The 20,302-nt window shown below is 39.0% G+C and overlaps 2 protein-coding genes across 3 annotated transcripts in view; both read right to left on the bottom strand.

The window, feature by feature from the left end:
- Positions 1-2,064: 2,064 nt before the first annotated feature.
- Positions 2,065-10,719, bottom strand: LOC121303059 (indoleamine 2,3-dioxygenase 1-like). Its single transcript, XM_041233460.1, has 10 exons — positions 10,491-10,719; positions 8,168-8,263; positions 7,533-7,652; positions 6,692-6,810; positions 5,612-5,626; positions 4,976-5,075; positions 4,489-4,606; positions 4,166-4,217; positions 3,342-3,490; positions 2,065-2,830 (listed from the first exon to the last, which is right to left on the bottom strand). Exons 1-10 carry the CDS (start codon positions 10,641-10,643, stop codon positions 2,475-2,477), a joined length of 1,278 nt encoding a protein of 425 aa, XP_041089394.1. The 5' UTR covers positions 10,644-10,719; the 3' UTR covers positions 2,065-2,474.
- Positions 10,720-13,241: 2,522 nt separating this feature from the next.
- Positions 13,242-20,302, bottom strand: part of LOC121303217 (disintegrin and metalloproteinase domain-containing protein 9-like) — a 33,163-nt gene continuing 26,102 nt past the window's right edge. Inside the window, exons 20-23 of one of the 2 annotated variants that reach the window (XM_041233783.1) lie at positions 19,728-19,806; positions 19,205-19,234; positions 17,718-17,788; positions 13,242-17,117 (exon numbers count right to left, since the gene is read on the bottom strand). In XM_041233783.1, the coding sequence (XP_041089717.1) occupies positions 17,057-17,117; positions 17,718-17,788; positions 19,205-19,234; positions 19,728-19,806 (241 nt within the window). In that variant the 3' untranslated portion in view covers positions 13,242-17,056. The remainder of the gene's footprint in view (positions 17,118-17,717; positions 17,789-19,204; positions 19,235-19,727; positions 19,807-20,302) is intronic. The other variant, XM_041233784.1, reaches the window with a different exon arrangement.

The following is a 20,302-nucleotide window of genomic DNA, read 5'->3' as shown; positions in this document are numbered from 1 at the left end:
GTTTACTGTTCATTACAGGAGATGCATGTTTTTCTATTTACATGAAATATACAAAAAGGTGTGACATGCTGGGGTGAAATTCTCAATTGAAGTGCAGTACTCGTGTGTGCAGCCAGGTGGAGCAGACCTGTGGTTCATTTTTTCCTGCACATAAACATAAAAAAAATGAGAATTGAGTGACAATGAATACTTTTAAAATGTGTACAGATCGGTACACATTTTGATGTTTTTTTTATACAAAATAAGCCTTAAATAACCAATTCACCATAAACAAAGAAGCTGAAAATACTGAAAGCTTTGCACCCTCTGTGTGTATCGCTGTCGTGTACTGTAATATAACCTTAAGTATGAAGTATAACACTGTGCAGTAATTGCTGTAGAGAGGGTTTTATTTCAAGATATCATAGAAATGGGATGATGTAAAAGCAATTTGTATATGTATATAAAAAAATTTAAATAAACTGTGCTATGAAAAAATTATACAAAAAGGTCCAAGTCGAACAATGCACAGCAGTGGCTGAAATACCCCTCTAATATTTAATGTAACAGGCACTACTCGTTATAACATTATGTACTTGACTTGTCTGCTTATTTCACGCACTGAGTCACCCCTACACCTGTCTACAATAAACCACTTTGCCTCAGTCAGACGAAACCAGTTGTACGTGCTAGATAATTAAGAGGTGAGATATCTTAACCAAAGATGAGATAATTGAGTTGAGAAGGGTTTTCAAGATGTATTATATCTGTTTTTTTGTTTATTTAAGATTCTAAACACCCTTTACCTCGTCTCAGGATTACCCCCCCCCCCCCCCCCCCCCCCCCCCCCCAAAAAAAAAAAGCAGTTGTTGCAATCCAGGTGGATTCTCCAATGCTGTAAAATGCTCTAAAAATCCAGCTAAGGCTTATCTTGGCTGGTATAGGTTGATTCACATAGAGAGCATAAAAATGACCATGGAACTGGGAGGGGGGCGGGAGATTCCGTTTTTATGACTAATGTAGTTTAATTCCTGAAAATGATTCGAGGTGAAACTTTATTCTGACTTAAAAACAAACACTTCTTGAAATAACTCGCTATGTCAACTCGCCTTTCCAGTTTCAGTTCCACAGCTACAAAAATAAGGTTGGCTTATCATTATAAAACCAGCTGAAGATCGTCTTTGTAACTGAGTAACAAATGCCTTCATTGCTGTTTCTCGTTGTTGTCCTGTGCAGGTTGCCAGTGTTACCGAGCTATATTGCGTCTGCCTGGGCCTACCCAGGGCCTGTATTTTACAATATTAGTAATTTCTGTTTTGAAACTGTCCGGTCTTCTGAATATGTCAGGAACAGCCTGTATTAAATATGAATATTAAAAAAGAAATCCACTTGGTATTGTGGATCATTAATTGCTTATTAATAAATCAGAATTGCTCCAGACTACACCTTTTATTATGAGACGTGATTACTGCCCGCCTGCTTACTCTCACGCTAAGGGGACACGTGTGACGCTACAGTTGCAGGTAAAAACATAGGTCTAACATGGCTGTTACATGACAAGTAATTATTTATTATTTATTATATTTCTATAGTGCTTTTTGTACAAAAGTATTGCAAAGCACTGTACAGCACATATCAGAAAAAAGAACAAACCACAATGCATTTGTATAGCATGCCACACATGCACCTGCCACAATCAGACCATTTAAATAACAGGATTTAAATAACAGTATACATATAATAATAATAATAATAATAATAATAATAATAATAATACAAAAGCAGCAATTTACACTAAAACCCACTAAAATAAGAAAGCCATTTTATAAAAGTGCGTTTTTCGTCTTGACTTGAAAACTGTAACGGTCCCAGCTTCCCTGACAAACGAAGACGCAGAGCATTCCATAATTTTGGAGCTCTACAAGAAAAAGCCCTCCCTCCTCCCGTGTTGCTTTTGTTGACCCCGGGAATAACCAGCAGCCCTGCATCCTGTGATTTCAGAGTGTGGTTTGGAAGATACAGGCTCAGTAACTCCTGCAAATAATGGGGTGCTAATCCATTCAGGGCCTTGTAAGTTAACAGAAAAATCTTACAATCAATTCTATACTGCACAGGGAGCCAGTGTAAAGAGGACAAAACGGGTAATATGTTCACTTTTCTTGGTTTTAGTGAGAATTCTGGTGGCATTATTCTGAACAAGCTACAAGCAGGATACCACAGGTTTTGGGACACCAGAACAAACTGCAGAAAAGCGCCTAGAGTGTACATGTTGATAAGGCTTATTAATCAGGCTTAGCCTGAATGCAAACCTGTTTTCAATGAAGAGTTTTGATTAAAGGTAATCAAGCTCCATCGGCGCACATTGCTGGAATGACATTTTCTTTACACACACTCCTGTATTTAAAAATAAATAAATAAATAACAGTGTCTTGACAAAGACTGGGGTGGTAGTTTTATAGGAAGGTTATTGCCAGTAGGATGCAGTCGCTAGCAGTCTAAATGTCATTGATTAACACCCTTCGGGTTGTATCCCTGACTGATTTCAGGAAACACATGAGACCCGTGCCTCCCGTCCCTCTTGTAGCTACAGCTGAGGAGTGGATCTGAAAGATGCAGCCGCTGGTCACTTTTCCTTTGTTGGCTGGGATCGTTATGTACTTGACCACGGTGTTGATGTGGTAGTTTCTCAGTTCCACTAGCGCTGTGATGCATTTGTTGTAGGCGTGGCACAGTTCAGTGCTCCCAGTGGCTATGATGTGGTGGCGGGCCGAGGGCCCAGCAGCTATAGTCTGAATCAGGGCCCTGTGGGCCGGGGGCATGTAGTCCCTCATCCTGTAGAGGTATGGAGCATCTGAAACCAAGAATGAATGGGAGAATGCCGGGGTTAAAGGACCGCTAATTTGAACTACTTCCGTGATGTCTGGCTTTTTTTTTTTTTTTTTTTTTTTTTTTTTTTTTTTTTTTTTTTTTTTTTTTTAACAAGGCTGCTAGTTTACGAGGTAATACAAAAAAAAAAAAAGTCTTTCTCTATGTCTTTGATTTCAATTGATGACATTGAGAAATACTTTTTCGAAATGTGTCAAATAATGTTATTAAACTAGTTATGAGGTATTCTGTTTATATAACAAGTAGTACGGTGATTGGAAAGGACATTATATTTAAGCCTTAATTACACATTTCCTTAGATCTGCCGTTTGGGTTGAAATGAGTACAAGACAGATTCCAAAATGAGATCTGATAAAATGCCAACAGCGTTGGATATGAGAGAGTTATTCAAGCTACACCTCTCCGCTGTTGTACTGTAGTTTTGTTTCATATTAGAGGTTGTGTATTATGATACATGAGCAGAAGCACAACCCTACCATAGTCAAACCCGTGCCGTATCCCCAAAAACTCATCGAAGCACTGGATCGCTGAGCTCTGTGCAGCACTGCCCCCAGAGTAGTGCTTCGGCTCCTCCCATACCCCCTCGTACAGCATGCCTTCGGGCAAAAGCAGGTTGTCTCTCCAGCTGGAAGAAGCAGGAACAATTTCACATCTCGCATACACAGCCCTAAACCTCTGTCACTCTACACGGCCCCACCCCTCTGTCACTCTACACGGCCCCACCCCTCTGTCACTCTACACGGCCCCACCCCTCTGTCACTCTACAGAGCCCCACCCCTCTGTCACTCTACAGAGCCCCACCCCTCTGTCACTCTACACTGCCCCACCCCTCTGTCACAGTCAGTTTAGTACACAATGAGCTGCCATCTAAAGAATGCCATCTAGGAGCTGTGCTGTGGCTCAGGGAGCAAACCAAAAATGTCAATAATGGATGTTATCTTTTTGATATAAAAACTGTGTGTGTGTGTGATTTTATATATATGAATGAAAGTTGTAGAGGGGAGATATATAGGACTAAGGGCTGACTGGGTTAAGGTCATGTGTGAGTTTGATGTATGCTTGATCTTTTAGCTATTTCAGAGTTCAGTATACCAGACAGTGTGTTCATTGCATGTTATTTACTGCGGGTAGTGTAGACAGGGCAGAAGTTTCTGGGCCAGGTGCCAAACAAGGTAATTTGCCTACTTTTAATAAGTAGAACACAGACGGTTGAATTTGGGGGTGGGGGAATTTGCAGATTGTTTCAACACTGAGGTAGAAAGAAAAGGCTGTTCATTTTTAGAGGCAAACCACTGCTTACCCATGCAAAAATGTTCTTAGTTGCCCATAGAAGTCTCCTGGGTCTACATTGTCTGAAAAATAAAATGTTGAAGTACAGTTCTTGATTTGAGATTTGAAGTGAGGGACTGCCGGATGATTCAAGTGAAACCTTTTTTTTTTTTTTTTTTTTTTTTCTGACAACAAAAAGTAGGTTAGTATCACATCCAGAATCTGATTGAATTTTATTTTTGTATGACTTAACGGTTGCATAGTTTAACATCACACTTTATTCCGAGGAACAATTTTTTTTTTTTTTTTTTTTTTTTTGTTTAACAAGTGTACGAACACATGAACTGCACCTACCGTGCATTAGTTTGAACGCTTCTCTCATCTTGTTGAGAGACTTCGCTATATCTAGCAGAGCCCCATGCAAGGAGCTGGTATCGTGCAAGGGCATGGAGTTCAGTGCTGTGGCTATAGCCTGAAACCAAATTATAATTGCATGAATACAGTAAGGCAGAGGTTAACTAACTGCATTACTCCGAATACAGTAAATCTCTGCTTCATTATAATGTTATCCAACCCCAAACCCTAAAGCGGGTTGCAGTTTAAACATCTTTCATCTAGATCACTCTGCAGTGTTTAAAAGACAAGCATTACTTTGCCTTTGCAGCATCAAGTGTTGTCCATCTTTCAATATATTCCCAATCCCTTTGTTTTAATTTACACATAAAATCGTCTGCTTTCTGTGCTCCAGTGTATAGCAACACAAGGTGGTAAAAGCTCCCAATGACGCTGCTAGAGCTGTATGCAAATAAGGTTACTGTGTTGTAACAAAATTCAAGCGTACCTTTATACCCGTGGCTGCAGCCATCTCGACAATCAGAGAAACTAAAAAAAATCCTCTGGCACAGTCACCTCCCGGGAATGTGAATATTGTATCTAAATTCCTAGGATGAAAACACAGAAAATGTGTTATATATATATAGATATATATATATATAGATAGATAGATAGATAGATAGATATATATATTTATATTTATGTGTGTGTGTGTGTTAATGTAACAAAATGAAAAACACTTTGAGAGTGCGTAAGAGGACTTGAAATAAGCAATTGAGCTGTTCTAGTTATGTCAAATTAACAGGTGTTCCGTTTTTGAATCAGTTTGAATTAACTCGCAAAGCAGAACCCCCCCCCCACCACCCCCCCCCCCCCCCCCCCCCCCCCCCCCCAAGTATGTGCTTTAAAAAAAAAAAAAAAAGTCCGATTCAGTTTTTTATTAATTGTTCTGATGAATGCTCGTATCTAAACAAATGTGCACAAGCAGGATTACACATCCCCAGGCAGCATTAATAAAAGTACATGTGTGCTGCTGAACTACTCTGAAAAAGGCTTTAAAGCTGTTTGTAGCAGAATTCCGATCTCATCAATGGCAGGGCAAGTACAATAAACAAACGTTCGTCGTTGGTGTTTGCTTGCTTACCTTATTTCCACAGGTCTTCGATTTCAGATGTTCAGATAGAGAGAAGAGAACGAAACAAAGGAGACACGTTAAAAGAGCAAACGCAGGTTTGCACAGCATGAACAAACACATCGCTACATTATTAACTAACCATTAGCAAGACTGTGTTTTTTTTTTTTTTTTCACCATTTCCGTGACATTAAACATTAATTAAGCTTTGTAATATGTAGTTCCCCTGGGAAATTCCCATTTCTGAAAGAATAGTGTAAATATACTTTTTTTTTTTTTTTTTTTTTTAAGCACAAAATAAATATTGAAAACGTTTGCCTGATTGACGCACTACCTGTTACACTGCATTTAGGAACCTGGCAATCTGTTTAGTTATCTAATAAATTATTAAACACATTCATAGCGCTGTACGATTTCTTTACAATGTCTTCATTGAAAAAGACACCAGCTGCATCAGCGATCAAAAATATTTCTGCTAAAGGTGGACATAAAAAACGAAATATTCTACAATTTAGCATTTACTGTTTTTTCAGGTAAGCATTTAAATATTTAGGAACAATTGTTTTAAAATATGTGTTGAATGTGACCAGGCTATTTTCTGCTTTAATAAATATTATGTTTAATTGTGAAATCTTGAATTTTTTTCGACTGAAATACGCCGTTTTTTTTTTTTTTTTTTTTTTTTTTTTTTTTTTTTTCGTGTTTTTAAAAATGAAGTTTGCTTCGTTTGGGGAAAAAAAAGGTTGTGTTAAATATGGCAAGGCTGAGGTTAGAATCCCATCTCTGCTCAGACAGGTGTAGAATGTGGCCAAGTGCTGAGTGATGTATTGATTCTCAATTAGATCTGGCCAGGTGCTATAAAAGAGAAGCTGAAAAGCCAGTTCATTGGTTCTACAAGCATGGAGGAGAATGTCTGCTCTAAATCCTCTCTCCTGGGCTTGTTAACCAGGGTGAGCAAAACAGGACAAATGACGTAACAGGCTAGTTCAGCCAATCACTCTCTACAGAAGAGCCGAACCATCTCATGATACGTCCCTTTGGCTCAGTAGTCCTTTTGCTTTGCTGGCAGAACACTGCAGGCTTGTCACACACCCGTTGGGATCCTTCCTCTTCCAGTTTGCCAGGACCGAGTCTGCGTAGACCAGTATGGGAGGGAGGCCGAGAAGCTCCGAGATCTCACAGTAGGGTACAGCCAGGCTCCTTGGGAGGACCTGTCGTAAATGACCCAGAGATTGTTGGAATGAATTCAACTTGATATAACAGCTGTATGTGTGTTTTTGTATTGGAATAAAACTGAGTATACTATGTGTGTATTACAATATTTGTAAAACCTACATAACCAGTTTGGGTGGGGCACTTCACTGACTTGCTCAGGGTCACACACAGGAAGTCAGTGGCTGAGCTGGGATTTGAACCCGGGACCTGCTGGTTACAAGCCTGTTTCTTTAACCACTGGACCACCCAGCCACTGTTCTATACTGACAGCAGGAATCGTCCAGACGTAGTAAATATTACTATAAACTTATAAACTAATATGTACAGAAGTTGTCTCAATTTGATAGCTCTTGGTCCTAAAATGATTACATATAAATTGTTGGTAAAAAGGGCATAAGCCTTGCAGCGAGTGATGATGGTCTGTTTTATTTTGGTGTGACTGTAATCGGGTATGTTGTGGTAGAGTGTTGAATTACCGTTTACCATATGTGTTACATATCCGTTTTACATAAAACAATAAAAAATATTAAAGAAAATAAGAACTAATTATCATATCAGTAAAAAATCCAACAAAATCAATATGATGTGCATGTGAAAGGCCTAGGAATACAATACAACATGTCCTGTTTGTTCACACAGTGGAGTGATCTTTTGGTGCTAGACACCTTGCAATTTTAGGGGCCCCCTGGGGGGTGGGGGTGGGGGGGTAAGAACTCGCCTTGCTTGGGTGTTTCACCCCCTCCTGCCAAACGTAGCCCATCGTGATGAAGCCCAGTGCAAGGTGGGCCAGCCTCCGCTCTCTGTGGCCCTGTAGATGGTCAGTGCTCAGTAGAGGCATCTGTGAAGGACATTAGAAGAGTTTATTATTATGACTTCCCCCTTTAAGGGGCTTATGGTGTTCTTATGGCTTAGCTTGGCATCTTAAAGACTTATTTATTTATTTATTTTTTACATATGTAGAGAGCCACTTATCCAGTTATGTGATGAAACTCGGTTTGGACAGTTATGGAGTGTGGGATCCTTGTAGGTGCCTAGTTAAAAAATATTTTGAATTGCTCTGCTTCTGCAATCCACAATGTTTGTGAGCAGGTCAACTTGGTAGCTGGCATTTTCATTTTGGTTCCTCCGTGATGGAACGGATAAGAGGAGGTGAAACTGAAAAAATTCTCGCAATGAATTCAGGCCTGTAAATTCACTTCAGGTGTGATTTGATTCGGTTCACACTCAATGGTTTTCTGTTTCAAAATGTAATGTGCCCAGTTGCCACAGTAGTTCCATGACGCAAAACGGACAAAAAACTATTTAAACTAAGAAAAAGCTGATTCGTTTATCTAGTTTGGAGTCCTACTGTACCTCGTTGACTCTGGAGCGAATCTGATGGTTTTCAATTAAGCCGGGCACATGCTTGGCTATCTCCATCCAGGGCTGGTAATACTCAGGCAGGTCAGTCTGTGAAGGAAGGAAAGTAGGTTAGGTTAGTAAACACCAAGCTAGCAACAGGCCTGTAATCGGAACCTTCCTTTATTTGTGTCCCCTCATTTGTTTGCTTGCTCATGATACCAGGCACCCTTTTAACGTTTGCGGTGAGACATTTGGAAGGACAGAGACAGTGCAAATGGACAAAACCAGAGCAGTGTGAAAGAATCGTAGTGATAATATTTAAGCTAAGAAGTTAATAGCAGCAAAGAAATAAAAAAAAAAAAAAAAAAAAAAAAAAACTCACTTGGCTTCACAAGGCTTATTTAGGTTTTATAGCGCCTTCTCTGTTCTCTATCACACTTTTTTATGCTTTTACTATGGGAAAACTCATAGGGAGCCGAAGAGCCATCTGCTGTACAGTCCTTGTCTAAACATGGCTATCATATCAATAAGACACGTCCTGTTTGACTTTTTCACAAATCTGGAGAAACATATTTGGGGTTTGTTTTTGTGCTGTTCTCAGGGATTGAAATAAGACTGATTGCACAGCAGTATAATCCATTCCGGGTTTTAATGCAAGCTTGATTAGCCACAGGGTATAGGTAACAAGCTCAGTTGGGTCTTGTTAAACTTGTAGATAAACCAGGAACGGATCAAACTGCTATGCAACGGGAGTCTGATTTCCATCCTTGCGTTCTTGTAGAATAATTAGAGTAAGCATGTCTTTTCAGTGCTGGTCTCTCATCCAGTTTAATTTGCAAAGAGGAGTTCAGGGGTTATCAGCGGCTTCAGTGCTTGTGAAAGCAAGTGTATTGGGCTGGAGGGCTGAATAGTTTTGTGGTAGTTTGACACAGGTCTATTTACTTAGTTCAAATGCAAATGACCCAGCTTGCATTCCAAAAGCGCTCCTGTTATGTTTTTAATGCATTTACCTAAAGATTAAACAGCAAAGGAAAAAATGCAAAGTGTGGAGAGCACAGAGGAGGGCATTACATTTGCATGGGAATTTTGCAGTTTTTCTATGATTATACTATGCCTTCATGGCTAGCCATGTTTTTTGTAGATGCTTTACCATGTTTTATCATGCTTTCCAATACTATGTTAAACCTTTATAAAGGTAGCTTGTTGCTATTGCATGAGGACGAAAGTGGAAGTTGACAGGTTTACAGCTAATGGTGGCGAAAAACATCTGTGCCGTCACGCTGCTGTCAGGATAGCGTAGTTGCTAGAAATTCAGATTTGACTCATGATTCTTTTACATGTGTGTTAGCTAAACAAATAATTCTAGCTGACGTATTTCCACTTGCATGTCTTTCTTTAACCTAATATGGTAAAGTACAGCACTTTTTAGAATTCAGATTCATGTTTGCTAAATCTTTGGTAAGACTTCTGAGATTTCTTTTACAATTATGTACATATGTCCATTCCATTATTAGCAAAGGAAAGCAATAACACCTTTCACATGCTGCAGTGCAAAAATGCAAAACACATCTTCAATCTAAATCTACAGTCCTTTATCCTTAAAAACAGTCGATGATTGAATGTGTAGTCATGAGAAAAAGAAAACTAAATCCAGTGATTTAAACAAATATGTTTTATTTCATTACTGCAGTAAATACAAATCATTTTAATGCAGTCGTTTAAACTTGTCGTTTATCAGTTGTTGTATGAACACAATTGACAGAGATGGTCATATTGCATACTTAGAGCTTCTGGTTTTCTGTGTTTTACCCCAAACTTTTCTACTGTCCTTTTAAGAATTCAGTTGATACCTGTTAAGCCATTTCGCATGTCTCAATCAACTGAGAAACACATTCATAATAAAATTGATTTAATAGATTTCATATAACTAAACGGCCTTCATTTTTCATTTACAAGCAGAACGTACAAATGAGATCTCAACATGTTGATAAGCGACTAATCTTTATAAAGCTATAATAAAACAAAATTAAGTATTTTATGCTGGACTCACTTTATTATAATTGCTATGCGTAACTGTATTTACATTAATAAACACAAGTTGCTTCTGCTTTCAAATGAAAAAGTAAGACTTAGGATTTAAAAGCCCATTTAGCTGTTTCACAGACAAAACAACGTGCCTTAAATAAATTGTACTAGAATGCGTTTATCAAACACAAATGGCTTAACAGGTATCAACTGATTTTAAAGCAGAGTAGAAAAGCCTGGGTAAAACACTGAGAATCAGAAGCCCTAGACGTACTGTAATTTGTAAAGTGTTTATTTATTTTTTTCTTACCAGCGGATCTGAAAGAACAAATCCATATTCCTCAGACACGCAGAACTGCTGCAGGTCGATTCCCTGGGTTCGCACCAGCCTGTGCAAGTCTTTGTCCATGGTGTCTTTGAAGTGCAGTGAGCCTGCAGTCCCTCGCCTGGAAAGAGTTCTCATTGTCAGTCTGTGATTTGTATTCAAAGAATGTGGGCTGTCCTGTACTAGCCCAGCATAGCCAGCACTATTAGTAATAAACCACGTGTATTAGTTCCTTCTGGTCGCTTTCACTTAATTTTTTTTTTTTTATTTATTTATTTTTAATTCACATCCTTTTTTTTTGTTTTGTTTCTTCCTCTTTAGTGTTTTATTATTGCGATGTGGAAATGTATTGCCTGTGAATTTACTGGTGTTTCTTACCAACCTGGCTAACCCTGAGAATAAGCACCATTCCCCTCTAAACGACAACTCAGTTAAAACTTGGTGTGGGTGAGAGATATTAGATGTACTTGTTTAATTTTGTCATCCCTTTAAGACCTTTCGAAGCACTCAAAGGAGCTCTCAGAATCATGTCTAATCTCCCAGCACAAACCTGTAGCCCTGCAGTGCTCTACACCCTAACCTACATGTGTTTTAATGTGGGGTTTTTGACTGTATAGATATAATCCTGTAGAACAGGTGTGGTGTCTTAGCTGTCCAACACAGCTGCAGAACAGGATTGCCTTGAAGCCTGCAAGCCAACACCATCATAAAACCGGCCATCTGACAGCAAGAACTGATTACAGGTGCAGCACAATAATGAGTCCGATAAGGTGCGCTACTGATATTCCTAACACTGTTGTGAATGAACATTTTATATGGGGGAGGTTATTGATAGGATGCTTTCCTGCTTGACAATTGACCTTGGAGCTGAATTTTAGAGCTCTGCATATACATTTTAAAATGTTTCTTATGCTGTTTTGCATTAGATGGGAAAACTTTAAACAGAGCTGACAACTAGTTGGCTAATCTATACAGAGCTGGGTTTCAGAAGTATTGTCAATTAAGTATGTTATTGACCTGAATTGTATGTAAACTGTTTCTTTCTTGCAGCTTCTAGTAGTAAACCTGCTAAACCTGCCTAATGCACTAGTTAGACATATCAAGTGGATTAAATAAGGTATGTTGCAATTGACCCAGGAAGTTCTGAACCCAAGGACAGAGTCCTGCCCTGTATATTGATTGTTCATGGTTGGCTGCAAGTATGATCACATGGGAGATGTTCTCCAAAGCCTTACGATTTCTATGATTCTGCTTGCATTCTTAGATTGTGTGGCAATTTATTTTAAAAAGGAGCCAGCAGAGTTCTGTTTTCACTTCCTTTTTTTTCCCCCCAGTTTACAAAACATACGAAAACTCAAGATTCATAGCATGATTGTATGGGGTATTCCTATGTATGGACTTTCCATTTAGGGTCTTAACACAATATAAAGTGCATGTGATATGGTTGCAGTCGCTGGTAATGCAGAACTATGAGTTGAAATGTACAGTTGTAATGCAGAACTAAGAATGGGAATGTTTTGAGTAATCCCCCGAGCATGTCTGCAGACTGGCTGTGTGTAGTGGCTGAAGCACATCTGCAATGTATCTGTGCTGCAGTGCCATGCTTGTTCTGATGAGCAGGAACATACTTGGAGCACAGAGCCAAGGCAATCCTTTAGCCTTCCTCTCATTGCCTTCAGTAGCACTGTCACTACTTCCCTGGTGTGGTGGACTTTATTTTTTTATATTTTGCAGAGGGGTGGGTATGTGTGCATGTCTCCAATTCCTTCGGGAAAATTATAAATAGAAATCTGCAGATAATTCAGGAGGGGATGAGTGGTCATGTAATTACATTGTAATAACTGTAATTACCAGTGGTTCCAGTTCATTGCTTTGCAATTACATGGGAGTGATCCTGTTACCTGATGTAACTAATTACACAAGTACTTACCATGTATAAGCAGCTGTTAACCATCTAGTACCATGTTATTACAGTCTTGTCTGCTGAGTAATCTGAAGTGCTAAAGTCTTACAGGGATAGTGCCTTTTCTTTTTGCCGTCCACTTCAGTTTTCATTATTGCTGCCCAGGATTTTACTGGTACTTTTGAGCAATAATTCGGTTTATCTTTTATGAATTGACGGCCTGTGTTGTCAGTTGCCCAGATGTCCTGCTGGTTTTTCCCCAGATGCATTTTTTACGAGACCAGACTGGTTTTCGGTTGTTCTAATTGCTGCTGATATGAGAGGAGGACACAATCTGAACACATGGGAACAGCTGACTGCTGAAGGACATGACTTGAGAAATTCCAGCTTCCTGTGTGTAAAACAGGAACTGGGAGACATTGTACAATACAAACAGTAAACCATGTGATTTTTATTTTTTTTTTACTCTATTATACGATAATGAACCAGAAGTACAGTCATCAAGCCTCATAAATGTGTCTAAAGGCCAGTCAATAATAGACTAAAGGCTTATGTTTACAAATTTACAGAGTCTATGGATATGTCATCTATTTGGTTGTGGTACCAACTATGTGTGTGGATATAATATATTATATATAATATATAATATATATATATTATATATATATATATGCTGTAATATATATATCTGACATGTACTGTATATCTGTCTAGAGCTATAGGGGAACTACTCTTTCTCTAACGTTAGTATTTAAATTGAAAGCAGGGCACTGTGGTTAATAAAATGAGAATCAAAGAACTGCAGTGACTTATTAGCAGACGATTAGGAATTCTTAAAGTTTCAACAACTGGAGGGGGGAGACCCCTTTTATTTGATTATTGTTTTTGTACATTGTCCATATAATTTTTTTAAAACAATAAAAATGGGGCATCCAAAGACCACACACCTGGAAATGAAACAAATGGCAAAAACACAATAATAATAATAATAATAATAATAATAATAACAACAGTAATAATAGAGTGCAAAACATTACACGTTTAACAAAAGTTATATAAAATAGTCATTCAAGATTATATTTGCTTTTGTAAAAAAAAAAGCAACGTTTGAAGTTAGTAGTCATTCATTTACCGTTTCACTTTGCATTCAAAGTATCAGAAATGCTGTTCTGTGAAACAATGGTATATTCAAATGGAGCGACTAACGTTATATAGGTAGGAAATAATGTAGATCTTTTTTTTTTTAAAGCAGCTAAAATCTATATACCTCGCAGGTCTGGTTTCACAGACCCTGATTAGCACTATTGTTATTTTAGGCACAGTAGTCCAAGATTAGTGTTAATCAGGGGTTGAGAAACCAGTTGAAAAGGATTACGAGTAAAATTAACGTAACATCTCTGCATAAACCAACCATGTTGTCTTTTACAATGGACTGTATAACCAGATATAAAGTGCATGCACCTCTGCAAGATTACTGTAAAGCCATAAATACTTGGCGAATCACACCCATAGAACCTATTTTGCCCCAGGGATGTAGGCGACCTGTCACAATATACAAACTATGTATTGTTAGTGGAATATGATATCTGTGCCAAATGTTTTTTTTTTTTTTTTCATATGTGAAAAACGCATAATAAAAGGCTTGCAAATATTTATAGCTTTACGTATGATACAAATTTCAATTTTAGTATTAGGATCCTTTCTCTAAGGCAATATTTAATAACCCCAAAGTCTCTTATTCTGTCTGGAATAGTAGCTAAGCAGTTCGTATAGAGCATTCGGAGTGCTGTCAGAGAGATAGATGTATACTTGTGATTAAGTGTAGATACTACAAATAGATTCTGATGCAGACATGCATTAAAATATGTACTGGAACTGCTGCTGTTTTGTTATAAAATGATTTTAATTATGATCTTAAAATGTACGAAGCCTGTTTGTCAAGTAACTCCATGGAGACAGCTACTTTATCTCCACACTTATTCTACCACCGATATTTACAGATTCAGTTATTTCCAGACAGCACATATTGCGTTATAGATAATAATAATAATAAAAAAATAATCTCACAATTGATCAAGAATAGAAATGTATGTTAATTCTAATAGAGTACTTGGCCTTCTGGGAATGGGTGTTGAAGCTCGGAAGCACTTGTAAACCACAGTAAGGTCATGTGCTGTTTATTCAGGCGAGTAGTTTCAAGCATGTTTGAGCCAATATCTGCAATCATTTGGAAGCAATAGAACTGATTCAGTATCACACATGCATGGCCGTAACTAGCTATGAGGACCCCAAGGTCATGTCCTTGGTTGTTTTTTTTTTTTGCATCAATACTGATGCTCATGTAAGAATTCCGGTAAAAGTACAAAAGATTCCATAATTTTCTCTGGTTTGCAGTGTTAAAAAGATTTGGAGGTTGAATAGTAAACAATGTATCAATACTGCAGCTACAGCCCGAAACCGAAGTTTGTCCTTGGTGGAATGTCTGCTCTGTTTATAGCCCTGCATGCACGGTAACTTTTTGTGTTGTATTTTTAAGTTTGCCTTTGTCAAGGGAGGTGTAGAAACTTAACAATTCTTTCAGGCCAGTTCTCTTAACTCGCTACCTCACAGGGGTCATTTACTGAGACTACAAAAAGATGGGTTTTCCAAAAGTGACACATCCAGGGTACAAAATAAAATATATCTATTCCGCTTTGATACTGGAGACCGTTCACATCTTATTTATTTTTGGAGAAATGTAAACTCACTTATATGCCAACACCTCCCCTGCACTATGCAATCCCTAGACAGGGGGGGGGGGGGTAATACTGCACAGATCCTAATCTTAAAACATGATTCTTGGAATCAATTTAATAATGTTGCTCAGGATTTTTTATTTTGTACTTGCAGTGTATATTTGTACAGTGTTATTGCAGATGCAGTGAAATGGGGCTGGGATCAGGGGGTCCATTGTTGGTTTGAAATATTATGAGTGTTCTTTAAATTACTTCTGGATCAGAGCTTGTTCAAATGTAGAGACAGCTGCCTGGAAAATGCGTTTGGTTTGTAACTCCTGGCTGTTGCTTGCGAACATGCTGGTAAGAGAGAGGCTTGCACCCTAGTGTTCATGTCATTTCCAAGTACAGTATGGCATGGTATAGGCACTGTAGAACTGTCAGTTGCCCCAGTATGTGGTTCTTGGCTTTATAGTTGTAATCTACAAGCTCATTTCTTTGTTTCAGAACTGTACCAGCTGGTAAGATCAGATGCAGCTGCTTTCCTGAAGGTAATAAGTTTTTTGAGAAGACAGCTAAAAGGCATAGGATCAAAAGGTACACAATTCAAATACACTTTTAAAAAGTCTTTGTGTGACTGAACAGTACAGTAGGCTGGTTACATTAACATCAATCGCTGTTATTACTTAACTCAATCTGGTCTCCAATTAGAAAATAGAATGGACAAGCTTTTCTTATGTAAAATAAAGATATTAAATATAAACCCATTTAGCATATACAGTTTTAAATTGTGTGTTGCAAGTTTATTCAAAATGAAACCATTTGTTTTAGATTTCGTTTCTTTTTTAAAAGCCTGGTCAGCACCTTTTGAGATGTTACCCCTTAGTAAACATATCAACTGCACAAATGAGAAATGGACTTGAATACACTACATTACAAACTCACTCATTTATTGATACAGGGCCCCAGTCCTAATAGACTATTTCATTTTTATTTATTTTTGAAAACATTGGCAGATCTTGTGAGTTGTCGCCTTTTAAAAGAAAATTGCATTGCGTGTTAAAACTTCACCTTATGGTTTTACAAGTGCAGGTGGAGTGTTTACAAGTGAATCAGTGATTAATAAAATCCACTATTGTACAATACATGGGGGTAGGGGGGGACTGGACAGGAAGGCAGATAATGTGCAAAAAAAACTGCTACGACATGATCCAAAACATCATCCAAGAACTGTCAAACAGCCAAGAGAACTAGAGAAAGTTACTGCTTTGATTATATATAATTTGTTTTGACATCTGCCAAGCAGATATATTCCACTGAATTTCTGCCTTATTGCACTTCAGTGGCACGTAGCAATACCCAGATCATCCCATGTATTGCGAGATCAAAATTAGCTCTACTGCAAGCAGAGACACCCCTGACCCAGCAGATCCCTCCACTAATGCAGGGAAATTGGGGAGAAGAAACTTGGGAAAGAAAGAGTGGTTCTGAGTTCAGAGCTGGACTGAAGCAAGACGGATCTGCAGCAAAGTCCATCCTGTTGAAAAGCAAACTGCATTTCTCCAAAAAGTTTCAGAAGTAAAATCAATAACAGGTTTACACTGCATGTGTCCTGACACAGCATTAAATAAAACATCATCATCATAATAATAATAAAAACTTGCACCTCTATCGTATTTAAATTTGCCCATGTGCTACCTGTACATTCCTAGGACTGTGAACATAATTAAAAAAAAAAAAAAAAAAAAAAAAAAACACAAAGAGAAATCCTTTGGCTGGAGGTATTGCATTCCCCGTTCGTCGAGAGATCTTCTAAGAAGAGCGCTGCAGCAGTGTGGGTGATAGTTATAAAACAGCAGTTCGTTTGGATACTTCGTTTGTTCACTCTTTCAGGTATGAACACAGAGTCAAGTCGGTGGCACCAAACCTGCAGGCTAGACCGGTGGGGGAGGGGCAGGTCTCTGAGGCACTGGCTGCTTGACTGGAGGAGGAGGTCTGGAAAAAAGTAAAAACCACAAACACTGAGTGGGTCTTTTCCCAAAATGATTGTGTGGATGAATACTCCCCCCACCCTCCTGTTTTTCTCCCCAATTTATGAGGTCCGATTATGTTCCCTCTCCGCAGCCACTCCCCATAACAGCTGAGGAGAACTGAACTGAAGATCCCACTGCCAGGCCAATCGTCTCTTTACACCCAGCATCTCTACAGCAGACAAGCGGGGTCTGTGCAGTACAGTAAGGAGACAGTCCCTGCTGATTCTACCTCCCAAAGCTGCACGAGAGCCTGAACCAATGTCATGCTCCATGTGGAATCTCCAGCAGAGATCAGCAACTTGGTATAGCCAGGAAGCAAGCCTGCGCTCCCCTGACTGTGTCACTCATCCAGAACAGCACACAGCAGTGCCTTTACCAGGCGGACTCTCAGGGTCCCTGGAGGGTATTTTCAAAAGCGGATGATGAGTAAACATACTTTTTTAAAAGTAATTAACTTGTGCTTTACACAGCGCAGCTCTTACTGCAAGACAGCATGTGTGTGCACCTCTGGAGCAGGAACGGCACTGCGTGCTCAATACACAGAGAATGGAGGCGCACAGACCTTAACGGGGATGTGTGAGGATCCCTGACGGCATACGATGGCACAGCTGCCGTCCGACTTGTTTGCACAACCTGTGTGAAAAAAAAAACAGCACACATGATAATAGGGAGTCGGGCCCGGCTTTACAAACGCACTGTACATGCATTGCCTTCACCGCAGAGCCCAAATCATAGCATTGCACCCAATATTATTAACAGAAGCAATTTGAGTTACTGTGCCCATCAGTCAATTAAACCAAGCATTTTGGTTTGTTTAGAATCTGTCAAAACAATAAAGTGTGAAATCTGTGATAAATCAGTTATTCAATGTTGAATTATTAACTATATCCCTACATTAGGAACTGTCATACTGGTGTAATACAGTGCTTCCTCTGGCTGGAAGTTACAGTAAAATTGTACACATTTTAAAGTGACTCGTTAACTTTCGTCGCACCAGGACAGTAAAAATGAAACCAGGCTTGTAGCCCTGTCTGCAATCTCTTCCAGTAAGCAGAGGAGGCCTCTGGCAGAGCCAACCGTATATTTTAACTTACTCCAGGACAAGGCGTTTTTGGATCATTCCCCTCCATTTACATTTCAGTCAAATTAAAGTCGACAAATACAATAGCAAGCCAAGTCAACCTCCAGCTCTAGCCATTATTACAACACAATCAGCAGACAGTTTTGCCTTTGGATGGTGCTTTGCAGTAAAGCAGTATTACAAAGCAGATATGCTTTACTTTAGCAGTTTGGTATGGCGATAGATACTGCACTTGATCCCAAAGACACTTTCATTGTTGTACACTAATGTTACTAGACAGACTATTGAGCATGCAAGGGTATTCTAGCTGCAGTATATAAGCCAGCGTTTCATAAACCACAAAGCTCGACAAGGAAACTGCATCAGACAACTACTACACAAGCCAGGGGCTGCTTCAGAAGTCATGCACGTTTTACTGGTGGAGAGAAACTGCGGCTTGACATTGGTTATTGCAAATTGTGTCGCTGTCAAACTAAGCAGGCATTTTTATTGGAATAAGTTTTCATGTGGGTGCCTCGTTATTACTTCAGAATAACGTTATGCAGATTCCACAAAAAAGGAAACTGGACATGCATTCTCCAACATGGAAAATCAAATGTTTATAACCCAGTCAATTTGAGGCTAATGGCTCAATTGCCTTTTTTTTTTTTTTTCTTGTGAGATTCACGTTGTAGCTTCATCAAAATAAAACGGATTTCCCCAAAATTAGAACCCCACCCCTTAAAATATATTATATATATATATTTTTAAAAACATCCTTTTTAAGGAAGATGAAGAACAAAAAAATGTGCATGTGTTTTGAGCACTGTATCGCTTCGATACTGGATTAATGCCCACTCAGCTAACGTGTTCACAGTTTCTGAAGAGCTTTGTAGATTTTTGATGCAATGAAGCGGTACGCTGCCGACACAGAGCAACTCCCAGCCAGTCCACATCCCCCCGCATTGAATACAGTTCATTCTCATTACCTCTTCTGGTGGTAATAACTGAACCTGGTGCTTTATACAAAAAATAAAAGAAAGAGAAAATGGAGACTTAGTGATCATGAGACGCAAGCCTGGTTTATCGAAATATGGATAACTGACCCGTAGACGAACAGTCAGGTAATATTAAAAATAAAACAGGAACAAATAGAGTAAGCAGCTCTGTGAAGGGCGTGGGAGCTAGCCATACTTGAATACACTGCTGAGGTTCAGATGTCTCCAATCCTTAGTAACTTTTTCATACAAACCTTTTCTGAACTACCTACTGTATTAGAACTGTACATGGGTTTGTCTGCACTATAGAACAAATCCTGCAGTGCACACTGTAGACATGTCATTAGCTGGAGAATTCAATACTATGTATTCTACACTGTAGTATATACGTATTGCTCTGCTAAAATGAGGTTAGGAGTGAGGTTGTGTGATTCTCAGGACAATACTAAGGCATGGAGTTAATAATTGACTGACAGGTTAAAAGGAAGCTATGCGTGTTCCCACTGCTACTTACCCCTCCTTTGACTATATTGTTGGAGGCACTTCGTGGGGTCTGTCCTCTGCCTGCTGCTGGCTGAGCCCTGCCGTCAGACCTTATGAAAAAAATACATGAAAACCCAATCAATCACACTGCTAAATGCGTACATCATAACCAAATGTCTGCGTCACGATCCAATAGACAGGCATGGTCTACATCAGTGCAGTCTATGATTGTGATAATAAGAAGGCAGCAGGTAAATATGGTTTTATCCACAATCCCCACCTTCTGGTGCTGAAAAATACTCTAAGCAATTCCAAAGTGACAAGATAGAAAGCTACATGTAAATGTAACATACCTACGCAAGGAAAGACACACAGGCAACTCAGTACAGGGCTGGACATAAGACTCCGATTGCATAGCATTTTTTGTTCCATTCCTGCTTTTACTGCGAGTTTAAGTGAGCTTGTTACCCATACACTGCAGCTAATGAAGCTTGTATTAAAACCTGGAGCGGGTGGAACTGCTATGCAATGGCAGTCCAATTTCCATCCATGCATTATAGCCCCTGATTTCATAGTATCAATAAAAACTGGACTAAAGAATTTCCA

The sequence above is a fragment of the Polyodon spathula genome, chromosome 31 (genome assembly GCF_017654505.1).
Source record: "Polyodon spathula isolate WHYD16114869_AA chromosome 31, ASM1765450v1, whole genome shotgun sequence".
Lineage (NCBI taxonomy): Eukaryota > Metazoa > Chordata > Actinopteri > Acipenseriformes > Polyodontidae > Polyodon > Polyodon spathula.
The sequence above is the reverse complement of the archived record's forward strand: the minus strand, read 5'-3'. Positions and strand labels throughout refer to the sequence as shown.